Source organism: Pollachius pollachius (genome assembly GCF_949987615.1).
Source record: "Pollachius pollachius genome assembly, chromosome: 2".
NCBI classification, from domain to species: domain Eukaryota; kingdom Metazoa; phylum Chordata; class Actinopteri; order Gadiformes; family Gadidae; genus Pollachius; species Pollachius pollachius.
The window spans coordinates 7,176,583-7,191,322 of record NC_136935.1 but is presented as its reverse complement, the minus strand read 5'-3'; the positions used below and the strand labels follow the sequence as shown (position 1 = coordinate 7,191,322).

Here is a 14,740-nt window from a genome sequence, read left to right as displayed (position 1 = left end):
GTGTGGCTGGGCAAGGAAAGTAGAGGAGGTATGGGTGCTGGGCGGGGTGGGTGCAGTTGTTTTTTATAGAGTGTTAACTGCTGGAAAGGGAGCATCTGTCTCGCACCGGAAGCGATCTGTCAGACTGTATCTATAAGAGAGCTGAACTCTCCTCCAGTACGTGCGTGTGTGGGAGACGAGAGGCTAATTGGTGTGTGTCTGTGCGTTGAGCAGGAGGTCACTGTATAAGGGCGATTGTGCGTGCGGACCAGTCAAACAGTGTCATGAACAGTATCCAGATATTGGTTCTGGTTCCTGTGCCACAGGGAAAAGAGGATGTAGTTTACATCGGCCCCCTTGTCCTGACCGGTCGCTCCCCATTACAGACCAACACGGGAAGCTCGCGTAGATAGTGAGATAACAGCTTACCAGTAAATGCTTCACATTCAAGGGATTTTATCGGAAGGACTTCCATTATAACTAGCCTTCTGCCCACGATTATAATATATATATATATATATATATATATTATTCCACATAATATTGCATATTTCTGAAAACCTTCAAGACAGCCTTGAACAATTTGCCCATTGGTATTACTCGTATCTAATCCACTATTAGCCGGCTGGATATTTCTGCATGAGTGTTAGAAGCTGTGGCTAATGATGTCCCTCCAGACTGTAAATAGCAGGAGCAACGGAGGTGCGGGGCTGGTGGGTCTTTCATTGACAAACCGAGTTGATAGGGGCGTCTGGCGGTGGAGTGGAACAGGAAATGGTTGTCGTTTCCTTATTGCTCTAAACAGGATGTGGGAGTGTAAACTGTTGACTTGGGATGCCCGGGCCGCTGGAGGGCTTGGCAGGAGTCCAGCAGTTGGAGGAGAGTGAGAGGAGGATGGGGTGAAGAGGACGGCTGTAGTGAATGGGCCCGACATGTGTTTCTCTGCACATTGTGTATGCTTTTCAAACATGCCCCCGGAACAACCTTTTTCTCTGAGTCGTTTTGGCTGAATATCAGACTTAAGTTTTAGATTTTCAGTAGAGTATGAGTTCATTCTGTATGTGTGCTGAGCAGAAGTTGTGTTTTTTCCTGACCTGTACCTGCTTATCACCAAATTCCCTGGTGTAGTTCCTTTCCCTTGTTAGCCCTATGGAGACTGCTTACCCACGTGACTTTGTACACATGCATACTGGCATGCCATCAGGTGTGTGTGTGTGTGTGTGTGTGTGTGTGTGTGTGTGTGTGTTGCCCTCTGGGGCAGGCCAAGCCCATTTGAAACTCTCACACCTGCAAAATCATTCCCAAATGTGGGACTCATCGGTGAGTGCCTCTGTGGTGAGGCCGTTATTACAGGACCACAGCGAGGAAAAGTGCTCTTCCTCTAGGCAATAACCCGGTCATTACACAGAATCTCACATCGTATGTATTTCATCCGTAGGCTCTGTCTGTGATCTTTCCTTTCCTTTTTTATTTTCGTTTTTTCCCCCTGGATCTCTTTTGTTCACTTTGACTCTGCTCCGGAGCAGGTTGGAGCAAGCCCCGGCTCCACGGCCAACTGATGTACTCACAATGTACTCCTTATGTGAAGCTCTGCGTCCCTCACGTTCTGTGGATCCTACTATGTTTGTTTTATAATTGAAGGTTAACTTGTTAGTAACGGAGTGACACCAGAACGTAGCTTGAGACGTTGATATCCATTTTAACTCTGATTGACCAGCACCAGAACAATGTTACGAGTTCCACCTAACAGGTGCTTTAGAGCGCCCCCTAGGGAATGGGAAGAACAATGCATACTGTTGACTAACTATTGCATAAATAACAGAACCCTTTCTTTGACCCCTCCTCCTCCACAGGGACGGGGGCAGACCCTGCGCGGCCGCCCTGCCGGAAGGCCAAGGACCTCCGGAAGGAACGCCGCCTGCAGAAGGAGCAGATCAAACGGGCCGTGGGGGGCGACTCCGGTGCCTCGCCCGCCACCGCCCCCACCCCCACCCCCACCCAGGCCCCGCCCGGCCACGCCCCCCAGCCCAAACCCCTGGAGGCGTTCATTCATGAGTCGCTACCCGACACCGCCCTCCATCGCCTTGAGGTGAGAGGAAGTGCCAACGACAGTAACAACACGTCCTACCGCTTTGGGGGTTTTCCTACGCATGTGTGTGTGTGTGTGTGTGTCAGGAGGGGCATTTAATCAGGCTTGAATTGGCTTTTAGTTATGGTTTCTTCTGCATGGAACATTCCAGCACGAGATATTGTTTTTGCCTTTTTAATAGAGCTTCCCGGTCCAAGGGGCTTCACCATGTGTTTATGTTTTTGGGGAGAATCGCAGCCCGAACAGGAAGTGGGCCCAAAGACAGCCACACCACACACACACACACACACACACACACACACACACACACACACACACACACACACACACACACACACACACACACACACACACACACACACACACACACACACACACACACACACACACACACACACACACACACCGGCTCAGGTTACCCTCCTGATCACATCAGACCGCAGTGGCCGCCGTAGAAGGCTCGTGAGGATGTGGAGAAGAAGCCTTGGATGCAGGAACAGCGGGGGGTGGGGGGTGTCAGAGGGAGCGAGCTTGGTGTGAGGTCCGGTGGTAGGGGGGGGAATTCATCCAGCTGTTGAGAGCTTCCGAAGCCGCTGATGTTGGCAGAGTGACATAATCCCGAGGCAGGTCAGCGACGCGTCTGATGTTGCGACGGTCTCACTCGTTCTGGTCTCAGGGGAGCCCGACGGTCCTTACCCCATCCCTTGCACCTCGTCCCGATCGCATTAGTTTGTTTGGCTGTCCGGCCCCGCCGTAGTTCAATCTGCTTGAGAGAGCTTGGGGCGCAGGAGCTTACTCCATCCCCAAACGGAGTTGAACCTTCCAAAGCATCGCAGGGCAGCTAATTGGACGACGGCGTCGGTTTCGACCAAGTATGCACTTTATCGATGTGCGCGCGTATAGATAGGCTTCCTGCTCTTCAACCCGAACGAGGATGTTTTCTTAAGTGATGGTAAACAGATCATCACCCCGCCCCCCGCCCCCTCAGGCCTGGGTTCTAACGAGCCAAGAGGTTCCGACAGCACTTGTTTTAAAGGAAGACGGCCGTTCACACCCGAGCAATTAGAATCGGCCCGGCTCCGTTTCATGGTAAACACAGATGTTGACCGCAGCAGGACACTCTGCGAGAGCGTCGACTCTGCATCCTGAACTGGAGGGCATCGCCTCCGACGGACACGAGGGCCTGGAGGGAAAGGTCGAGAGGATACAGATGAGAAGAACACTCATACCTATTACCAGGACCTCTCTGGTCTTTGCCGTTCTACGGGAACGGCAGTTCCGGCCTTTGTGCCGGTATATTAGCGTTTAATTAATAATATATATTGAGCACCTTCCCTCGTCAAATGTTGGCTAACCCTTTCCCGTTATCCAAATATTAAATAACATTTAAATTAGTGTCATTAATTAACACACATGAAAAAAAAAAAAGTCATGTGTGTTCATAAAATGGAAAAATTCATTTTGGGATTGACCACTTACTTCATTGGTCTCCCTTCAACGATATATATGTAGTTCTGCCAGCCACCAGCAGGGGGCAGTATGGTCCTGTATTTCAAAGGGCCTGAGGCACTGTCCACTGTGAGTGAACTCTCCTGCTAGACTTGCAGTTTCTTCATATCACGGCCCCATTAGGCCTCCTGGTGTTCACATGCTATGGTTTGGCTGTCAGACCGGACCACTATATTTATTTATACGTCCACTTTAGACGTGGAGTCTGCTCTTTGTTTTGCGGGCCTTACTGGAGGGAGTTGAGGGATTGTTTTGATTACGAGTGGGGCCTCTAGGATGAGGCCTTAGAAGGCCAAAATCGTTCATTTTTAATTAAATCCCAACCAAAGCCACTTGTATTACATGGCGTTTCTTCAACATTCTTCAAGTAGTCCAACTTCAGCCTATTGGTGTTAGATCACAAGAATATTTCGCGCGGTGCGTTTTAGCCACACCGGCTGCGTTCGCGGTATCGGCTGGAGCAAATAATTTCGTCCGATCACTGGATAGCTGGAGATTTGGGCCCGAACAAATAAAATGTCTTGACTTGAGGGTTTATCCTCTCACGTAACGTTCTGTGATCTCTTTGTTTGAGCAACGGACGGGTTGCCAAGCCGTGCTATGAGAGCTCAGCCGAGATCCAACCCAAACAAACCCAGGGCTCAATCCCTCCTCTCCCCAAATTCCCGTCCCTCGGCGGAATCTCGGAGTCCGAGGATTCACATGGTGCCGGCCGGCGGGCCAACACAAGCGTCTAACGCAGAGAGCGGTTAATCAAAACGGAGCCAGACGATGTGTGAGAGTGAACGGGTGAGGGTGAACTTATGGTGATGTTATAGCGACGCACTGCTAGTTCAACCACAAACCATCCGGTGAAGGGATGCGATCCTCCCCAACTGCGACGCAGTCACAGTTTGGGGAGGATCGCATCCCTTTTCTTATTCAACCACAAAACCATCCACTACCGGGCTGCGACCCTCCCCATCAGGACAGATTCATACTATTTCCTCAGAGGGAAAATCAAGTTTGTGTTATTACCGTGGAGAAGACATTAACTGCTTGCTTGAATGATTGCGATTGATGCCAGGGATTTTTTTTAATCAATGTATGGCTTCCTTCCATGTATGACAACCATGCATGTGCCCAGTACTTGTCTACCTTAATGTGTTGTTTGTAATGATAAGTATCAATAATGTATGAATCAAGTCTTAATCTAGCATGATTCAAGAATATTCTTTTGTTGTGTTTAAGTTGTCAAAAGTTTATTGTTTTCCTGTTGCTCCTGTCAGACACCTGTCTGCGCGAATGTCTCCTCATGGAAACGGACACAAACACACCCTTGCTCTGCATCATTAGTCTTCCCCCATCAAGTCACAGCTGTAGTGGGAGCCTCCTTCAACGGTGGGAAAGTCTTCTCTGAAAGAGGATTAGACGTGGGGTTATCTCACAGAAGTTGCAGTTTTTAATGGCTTAAGAAACCTCCAAACTGAGACTCCAAAGCAGTTTTATTTTACTGGTAATGGTCCATAGACGTCTGGGTGCACACATGTTGCAGCCAAAATAACTTATGAGTTTTCTTTGGCAGGACTTGAAAAAGGGTGTGTTTTTGTCCATTTTCAGCACGATTACTGTCTCGTCCTCTCACTTTATTTCCCTCTCTCTCTTTCTCGCTCGCTCTTTTCTCTTTGATTTGTGATAATTTGGCCTCTCTTTTTGTTCTCCTCACTTATGTCTCTCTCTCTCTCTCTCTCTCCAGCTCGGTCGCTCACTCTCTCTCTTGCTCTCCCTCCCTCTCTTGCTCGCTCTCTCGCTTGCTCTCTCTATCACTCCCCCTCTCACACACACTCACACAAAGGGGCTGTGGTCCCTCCCAGCCCCTCCGTGTTAACCCTTTGTCCGGCGGGCCTCTCGTTCTTGTGTTGAAGGTGAGGCTAGTGCGCTCCAGCCCCCCTTGCCCACAGTTCAAAGCCTCCTTCGACGCCTCCTACCAGGTGTACAAACTCTACCAGATGGCCATTCACAAGGACCCTCCTGAAAAGCCCTCCGAGAGCCAGGTCAGCAGGGGGACGGCGGGGTGGGGTGTGGAGGTCAACCTGCTCGGAGGGAGACGCAGGCTGGAGCTCTGAGGCCAGGGGTCCAGAGGGTGTGCGGGGGGCCATTGTTTGGTCTTGCCAACTATTGGCGATTCTTCATGTGTTTAAAAAAAATATATATATCTCAAAATGGAGTCACCAGTGGACGTTTTTGAATATCATTCCTTTTTGGTAACATAAAACATAACAGAATGTTGGATGATATTCAAAAACGTCCACTGGTGACTATACTTTAGTTTTAAAAGTTTACCAAAGATGCCAAAACAGTTCAAAAAGTACAAGGGGTGAACCTCATATTTAACTGTCATCAGTTATTTTAATTGTAGCCGAGACCGTTAAATTTATAAAACCCATTTTAGAATCTTTGAGTAACGTAGGCCGTGCATTTAATTCAATTGAAGAAAAGGGGAATTAAAGAGAGTGGTATTAAAGAAAGTGTGAGATTGGGTGAAGGAGAGTGCACACTAAGATTTTGGATAAGAAATGAATGGTGTGTGTGGTGGGGAGAGTGTGAGTGTGTGAGAGAGAGAGTCACCAAAAAAGAGACTCAGAGAGAATTAATACTTGAAGGAAATGAATGGAGTAAAATGTTTCCATAAGCCGTTGGGTGAGAGCAGTGTTTCTACAGGTGTCCGTGTAGCCTCAGTAGCCTGGCTCGCTCGTTAGTATTGAGCTGTTTTCTTTTGCTTGCGAGGGAGGGAGGGAGGGAGGGGGGGGAGGGAGGGAGGTGGTTGTTCAGCTCATTCACTCCCCCCTTCCCCTTGCCAGACTCCCCTCCGCGTACCCCTTCCGTACCCTGGCCTGGCCCTGAATTACCCCAGCCCAAGTGAACTGGCATCTCAATCTCATTTTCGCAGCAACACAATTACAGCTGGTACTTTTCAAATGTCTTTAGGACAATCTGTTTCGCCAGATTGAAAATCGTTTTTCGTGAGTAGGTATTTGGTCGGACTACACACGTACCTCCTGTACGTATTTCTCCATTCCTGCAGACCTCGTTCACACCACGTCCAGACTCTGGAGCCAGACTTCTCGTTAACGTTGGCGGGTTGCTTCTCCCTGGTAGTGGCTGGGCAGCGCACTAGCCTCATCTTCAAATGCAGAACAAGAACATAATCGCTCTGACACGATTCTGTGCAACATCTGCCTGAGGCCACCGGCCTGGGCCTAACACGTACCTCTGCTGTAGTGCATGAACCGCAGGTCTTGGTGGTGACCACTTCACTGCACGATACGACACTGTGTCCAAACCTCATCTATCTATCATCAACCCCCCTCCCCATCCTATCCCATCCCACACCGTTCCTCTTATTCCTCTTAAGTCCTTATTCTCCCCTTCTCCCTTCCACCCGCTCTTCCATTCCGTCTGTGTGCCTCTTGAACCACAATGCCTCTCTCCTCGTTGACCTAACACAAACCCCTACAACCCCCTCCCCCCCATACTACTTGAAGGTGAGGCTAGTGGCGGTCAGCTTTGAAGACCCCACGTTCGCGGCGACCTTTGAGCAGTCCGCGGCGCTGTACGCCCGCTACCAGATGGCGGTGCACGGAGACGCCGCCAGCGAGTGTGATAAGAGCGAGGTACTGTGATGCTTATGATTCCCCACAACCACCACCTCCACCCCGCCCACCACCCCCACCACCTACCTAATAACTGCACCAACTGCACCAGGGGGGTTGCATGTGTGATCCATTCTAGGCGGTGGCATGGCAGAACGTTGCGCTGTCCCGGGTCACTCTCCGCGTCCACTGTGACTGCGTCCACTGTTGAGCCACACTTGCCACCGGCCACCATGCTATTGCTTCATTGATGACTTTGTTGGTGCATGCCGGAAGTAATAGCTTAATTGCGTTTGGGTGTATAAATCAGCCTCGATTTACATTTACATTAAGGGCATTTAGCAGACAATATATCACTAAACATTTAGCTTACAATAGATCACTGTCGGTACAGTAATGATTTTCATAGACAAAAGTGTCAAGCACTAACAATCACTAGGTTAACCCATTCCCCGTATATAACAAGGATAGCTAGGATACGACGCTACACAATGCTATGTTCTATTTTTAAGTGCCAGAACGTACAATAAGTGTGTAAGTTGGGTGTTTTTAGGAGCGTAAAGGGGGAGACTACACAGAGTCCATATGAGCTCTGAATTAGTGAGTCTGGAGTCTCTTACGGAAGCTGGTGAGCGACTCTGCGGTCCTGACGTCGGCAGGGAGCTCGTTCCACCGTGTTCTCACGCATATGATGTTGCAGAATCAGACCCTGGGTGAGTTGGTCTCAGGCTTGTGCTGCCGTAGGTTACCCCAGCCTTACTTGACCACGCCACAGTGTTGACGGAGGGCGATGGAATGTTTTTCGAGGCGTTTTCACCAACTACGCTGTAAGTTACAGTTACAGGAAATTGCGGGGCAGACTGCAGGATATGCCTCCCCATCAACGGCACTTAATCCCTGCTGCCACAGCACAGCAGAGCGCTGCTCGATATGACGACGTTGACCATATGCAGTGTTTTTACCTAGAGGGGATGTTTACATATATGAACATATCAAATATTAAAGAAGTATTTGTTATCATAATTATGCTAAACATGTCCCTGGGTGTGGTATTGTATTCAATGTATAGTGGAGCAATAGTCTGACAAATCTTCTTATTCTGATAAAAGTAGGCTTCTGGTAAATGTAAAGGAGCAGGCTCCACTGTAGACAACCAATAGGTATAAAGCCACTGCATATTAACGTTGTTAATATGAACACGTTATAAGGAACACGTTATTAACGTGTTCCTTATGTAATCTTAACCATAACTTGCTCAAAGTCAAAGTTATAACTGGTGAAAAGCGTTTTGTGTGGTTGAACAGTCTGCAACGAGAGGAAGAACCCCAGCCCTGCATGAGGAAGAGGAGGGTGCTGCCATCTTCCCTCTCCATTAATGTCAGGCTGCAGTAAAATTAAGTTTGCTTTGGGAAAAGGGGGGGGGGGGAGGTTGTATTGTGTGAGTCACACTCTGATATTAAAGCTAGGGTGCTTTTACGAGGAGGCAGGAGTAATGCAAGGAATTCTTTGGGGGAAAGAGGGGAGGAAGCGGCGGTCTAGTCAGGATGCAGTCCCTCTGGAGGTTCTCCCCTACCTGAGAGGGCCTTTTGTCCCTAAAGAGCTGGAAAAATACCCCCCCCCCCCCCACCCTCCACGAGCACCAATAACTCACACACCCAGACGTGTACACTCCTGCGTCGGCAGCAGGCCTCCGCAAATTATTGAAGGTTCCAGCTTGTAAATCCTAGGGGCAAATTAATAAATAACCCAGAAATGTGAAATTGACTTGTTTGGGGTAGATACTTTCCTGGTGCCGTAATACTAGCTCTATTAATGTCTGCCTGTGCGTGCGCGTGTGTGTGTAAGAGAGATTTAATATTCACTTAAATCAAAATGGCCTCGAGCAAAAGATGTTGGAATCGGATGGCTAAACCAAAACTAATCCGATGTAAAACCAAAAGCAAACATGTTGCCTCCTGGTGATGACAGTTCCCTTTTCTTATATCGACTTGGAGAAGGACAAGAGATTCTCCTGCTGAATGCGCTGATGACTAACGTGTAGAAGACTTGTGTCTCCAGTCCTGATTATTCACTCAGACTGGGAGCAGTGCATGGAAACGACTGGACGAGATACTACAGTGGTGCTCCCTAAACACGCTGTACTGGCGTCAGGGTTTGAGTGAAGCAGTTGGCTTTCTTTAGGGGGTCCTGAGAGCTCTGGTGGATTATTAAAAGTCAAGAGTTGTTGAAGTGCAGCCAGACGGGAAGGCAGAACTGTGCGTGTGTGTATTCCCTATGTACTTTGTGTGCGTGTATTGCATGTGTGGTGTGTGCGTGTATTGCATGTGTAGTGTGTGCGTGTATTGCCCGTGTAGTATGTCCGTGCATTGCATGTGTACTGTGTGTGTGTAGTTGTGTGTGCACATGTACTTTGTGTGTGCGTGCGTGCACACGTGTCAGGGTTAAGTATCCAGGAGGGTAACTCTATCTTCCCCAGGGGCCGAGTCTTAAGCCTGCTCTGACAGACACACACGAGCCACTGCGCAAGGCCTACGATCCCCTCGGTTGCGCCTCCGCAGAGGCAGTTGGCCCTCTGCTCACTGAAAGTAGCATCGCACTAGCCTAGCATCGCGCTAGCCTAGCGTCACCCGTTTGGAACGCCCCGCTGCCGGTCCTCCCCTGTACATTCATTCACCTCCGCAGCGCCTCCTTTGTTAACCTCTCGTCCACAGATACTTGCTTATTCCCTTTAGTTTGTCCAGTATCGGTAATTAAGACCTGCTCTTAATTACGACACACACACACATGTCACGAACACGGAAGCACACAGGCCGACCGCACAAGTGCTACAGACATTTTTCTGGCCTTTGCAGACCCCATTAATTAGCCCAGTCTCTACCCAGAAGCTCTGACCCCCTTACACCCCACCACTGCGGCCGTGTAAGTTGAATAAAAACACATTGTTGAGAGTCTGGTAGCGTGCCATGCCTGCTGCGGAGGCTACCTAGGGAGATGGGTCATTCAGTGTTTGCGCAGGTATTTATTAATCCATTAAGGTTATTACCTGGGGACCGAGTCTGGCACACTGTCTGCTGGCATCCTGGCCCCCAGCCAGCGGGGTGTGTGTGTGCGCTAGCCTGTGCGTGTGCGCTAGCCTGTGCGCGTGTGTGTGTGTGTGTGTGTGCGTAAGTACAGTGTTGTCCTACAGTAGAATGTCTTTGTTCAGGGCCCCGTGCGTTTCCTACCTTGCCAAGAGTGGAAAGGAATCAGACACTGCTCCTTACGCATCCAATCACGGCTTCCTCGACGTGACTGAGCCATTATACATGCAATTATTTCTGCTACACGCACACATGCACTCACAAACACGCAGACACACACACATGTGCACACACATGTACACCGACAGTCAAACGCACGCAAACACACAGTCACACACATGTACACACGCACTGTGTGTCACACTTATTGGTCTTAACCGCTGTGCTGAGCCGTAACTCTTGAGTTCCTGCACATGTGGCATTCATTCTGGGGAAAACAAACCCAGCCTAATGTGTGTTTACCCCTCTCTCTCCATGGCCAGAGCACTGCATCAGACACGTGACTGCACCCCCATCCCAGGTCAAATGGACGCAAACAAAACAAGTAAAAAGAAACAAGCTGAATACAAAAAATGTACTGTTTAGCTTTGCGTTGGGGTTAATGAAGTGGGAAGGATTGTTGTGACAACCGGCCGTCCCTCTCGTATTCACCATCACACGCATGTGATTCCGGTTAACATCCAGGGTGTCCACGGTTCCCAGTCTGCCCATTAACGGGCTGGGTGAGCAGGTATACCGATGGGGGGCTCCAGTTCCCCTCAGAGCCCCTCCTCTTCCTCTAGAGGTCGGAGGTTACAGCACTTTGTTTATTTCCTCCCACTGATGCTTTTACCGGCATCGCAATGTTTGTCCATTATGACAAAGTGTACTTATTGTAAGTCGCCTTGGATAAAAGCTTTTATCCAAGGCGACTTACAATAAGTACATTTGTCAGAAGAAGGTGAAACAACAATATATTGCTGTTGGTACAGGAAGAATGTTCATAGAAACAAGTGCCAAGCACTTACAGTCGTTAGGTGAACCAATTCCCCGTATGCAACAATGATAGCTAGGATAAGATGCTACACAACTAAGTACGGCATACAATAAGTGCGTACATAAAGTGCAAGGACGTACAACATACAATAAGTCGGAGTGTTGGGATACACATGTATTTATGTATTTGTTATTGTACGTCTGTGAAATAAGTAGTCTTAAAGAAGAAAATAGAAAAGATTCCAAAGCTATTTCTCAGGATTCAGAAAAGACATCCATTGTCAATATGTAACGGAGAAGGGGAAGAGGAACCAATCATAGACAGGGATACAATGGCCAATAGCACTTGGTGCCAAAGAGAAAACCCACGCAAGAATGATCAGAGCGAGCAGGAAAACACTCTGCTACCACAAGAGCAAAGAAAGCTTTTGTTCGCGCGGGGGCGTCAGTTGCATGTGTGCGTGCTCATTTAATGATCGCCTACTCACAGGCTAGATTATGGCTCTTGTGAACAGAGGAATACTTTGCATGAGTGAAGTACAAGCGTTCGCATAAATTGTGTGTGTGTGTGTGTGTGCAAAGTAATTTTTTCCTCAACCTTTTGGCAGCAATATGCCACCATAGAATCTGATTTGAATAAATTGAGGTAATTGCAGTAAAGTAATGTGAGAGGCTAGAAGATAGGAATTGTGTCATTGTCTTTTCTTTACAATTGGTTCCAGGAACGTTAACTCCTGCAATGACAGCAATCGTTTTTGGGATGGTTAAGGAACAGTGCAGTAGCAATACCATTTCATCAGCTCTGTTTGTTTGTTTGCTCTGTGTGTTCATGGGAGGGGGGGGGGTAGGTGATTTGTGGGTTAGAGTGAATAAGTGAGGGCTTGGCTGGTTTGTGTGTGTGTGTGTGTGTGTGTATGTGCGCAATACTGTGTGTGCGTAAGAGAGAGACTTGTGTGGCTCTCTGAAGAAGTGAAAGCTGAGTTTTCTGTTTATTTGTGGTAAGAATTGTGTCTGTTTGTGTGTGAGAGAGACACACACACATGTGTTTTGTGTAAGAGTGAATAAGTGAGAGCTCCACTGTGTCTCAGTGTTTATGTGTGCATACGTAAGTGTGTGCCTCCACGATGACTTCTGGCCTAATTGTGCGCAGATGAGAGGTTTATTATAGTGCCGAGAGAGAGAGTGTTGCAGAGGAAGTGATGAGCTCCATGTGTTAGAAAGTGGGAACTTCCAGAAGGTGTGTGTGTGTGTGTGTGTGTGTGTGGGTTAGAAGAGAGGGTACCCACACTTTTGGAAAAAAGTATATTTCCATACTTGCACAACCGTGCCTACACAGTGGAAAGGCTCTCACTCGGCTCCGCGGTTAGTGGCTGTTTGTTTGTTTGTGTGTCCCTGCCCTGGCCGCCTGCTCTCTTCAGGGGCCTGAGAGGGATCTGGTATGCCAGACTCCAGGAGACCAGCCTTCCTTGGACCAGGGGAAGGTGGATAGAGCAGTGGAAACCTACTGCCTCCCCTCTTCTCTCTGGGTGAAAACATTCCCAGAAGCCCCCTCTCCCCAAAGAGCCAGGAGATCAGCAGGAAGGGGGAGATGCCAAGAGCCATTAAAACCTTTTTAACAAGGTCTTCACAGATTTATAGTGTGTGGGATTATCCATGAAAATGTTTTTCAACTAACGAAAGATGCACATTTTGTGTATTATGTACATGCTTTTTATTGGAGATAAATCCTCTTCAATCAATCATTAATTGGTTCAATTAATAAGTATTGGAGACTGTTTATTTTTTTATGTATGAACTGTCAGTTAAAGCAATCAGACATTTGTGCCCTTTACAATGTACAGCGAGAGGTCTTATTTAGTACTGCCAATATAATTTACATTCTGGTGTTGGGATCATGACCAGTTATTTTGTTATAGGAGTCACATTCTGCTTTCTACTTAAGCTATAGCAAGAATCCACGTCCCGAGTTCAAAATGGAGTCTCCCCCACTCCAGACCCATTTGTGGGATTGAACGCAGCTCCAATAAACGATTAAATCGGCGTGCCCTCACAGGCACTCGCTAGGCCTGTTCCAGGTACTGCAAGTTCAGTTGGCGTAAACGTCTGACCGCCCTCGCGGCTAAAGAATGTAATAAGCTAGGTGGGGGTGGGTGAGTGGACTGGGATGTAGAACCTTAGAGTCACTGCTGCAACTTAAGGCTTAGAGGGACCGGTTGAGTCTAGGTGGAGGACCAGTGTTTGGGCGTTTGGTGCCGTGGGTGAGTGAGACTCTCCGTGTCTCTGTGACCGCTGTCCTTATCTCCTGCCCCTGGGGCCTGAGCGTTGACATCAGAGCCAGTGTGTGCCATCTTGTAGTCATGTCTAGCACAGTTTGTGAGGCACTTAACTGTGTGTGTGTGTGTGTGTGTGTGTGTGTGTGTGTGTGTGTGTGTGTGTGTGTGTGTGTGTCTGTGTGTGTGTGTGTGTGTGTGTGTGTTTGGGAGAGAAATAAGAGATGACATCATATAATGCCATAATCCTTCCTTCTAAAACATACCCCGCTGGATTGAGATTTTGTATACATTTATATTTCAGATGCAGTGCTTCAACGTCACAAACACACATTAAATGTGGAGGCACTCACACTCACACGCACACACACTGTAGCCCTTAATCTTGCCAGAAGCTTGAGTTGCACGTGAACCAGGGCAGCCCCACTCAGTGAACCTGCCTTCAGCTGTCATCACTGTTATTGGCCCTACCTTTACACGCACACTTGTATTGTATTGTACACGCACGTGCAAACACACACACATGACACGTTGATTTAATGAAATCAATACTTTTGTATCATGCTGTTTTCCATTTTGTATTTATTAGTTATTTTCCATACAATTATTTGAACATGGTTGGGATAAACAGCATATACACACCCAGACGTGGGGTGTATACACACACACACACACACGCACACGCACACGCACACTCAACACTCAACATGCCAAACGATTACTGGTTAAAGATTCAGTGGTAAAACCATTCTTTAATTCTCAGTTTAAAGGCATCTGGTTAAAGTTGTCTGATGAAAGTAGCAGCCAGTATGATTTTTCAATAACATTAAGGTGCATTCTGCCAGACTCTTACTGGATTTGATTTCTGTTTTCCTACTAAATTCTCAACCGATTTTGAAGAAGTACATAGAATTTTGTGCGGCCTGGACTTGAAGACATCTATTGGGTCAGGTTATCTCAGGTGTCATTGTTTCTTCCATTGGCCTCCTTCTCTCTCTTTGATATCTGTCTGGAACCAGTTGTGCTCCATACTTCTGTTCCTTTGTGGTCTTTTAATAGCTCTCTTATTCTAGAGTAGAGAGAGTTACCAGACTCCCCCACAACATCTGAACGACCAGCGAATGACTCAGCTGGATTGTTGCATTTCCTTGTGAAACATGAAACATATGAGTGTGTGTGTGTGTGTGTGTGTGTGTGTGTGTGTGT

The 14,740-nt window shown here is 47.9% G+C and overlaps 1 protein-coding gene across 2 annotated transcripts in view; it reads left to right on the top strand.

Moving 5' to 3' along the window:
• ate1 (arginyltransferase 1) overlaps window positions 1-14,740 on the top strand; it is a 56,397-nt gene that overhangs the window by 7,360 nt on the left and 34,297 nt on the right. The window contains exons 6-7 of one of the 2 annotated variants that reach the window (XM_079730978.1): window positions 1,833-2,068; window positions 7,102-7,230. In XM_079730978.1, coding sequence (XP_079587104.1) covers window positions 1,833-2,068; window positions 7,102-7,230 — 365 coding nt within the window. Of the gene's footprint in view, window positions 1-1,832; window positions 2,069-5,481; window positions 5,611-7,101; window positions 7,231-14,740 lie in introns of both variants that reach the window. The other variant, XM_079730977.1, reaches the window with a different exon arrangement.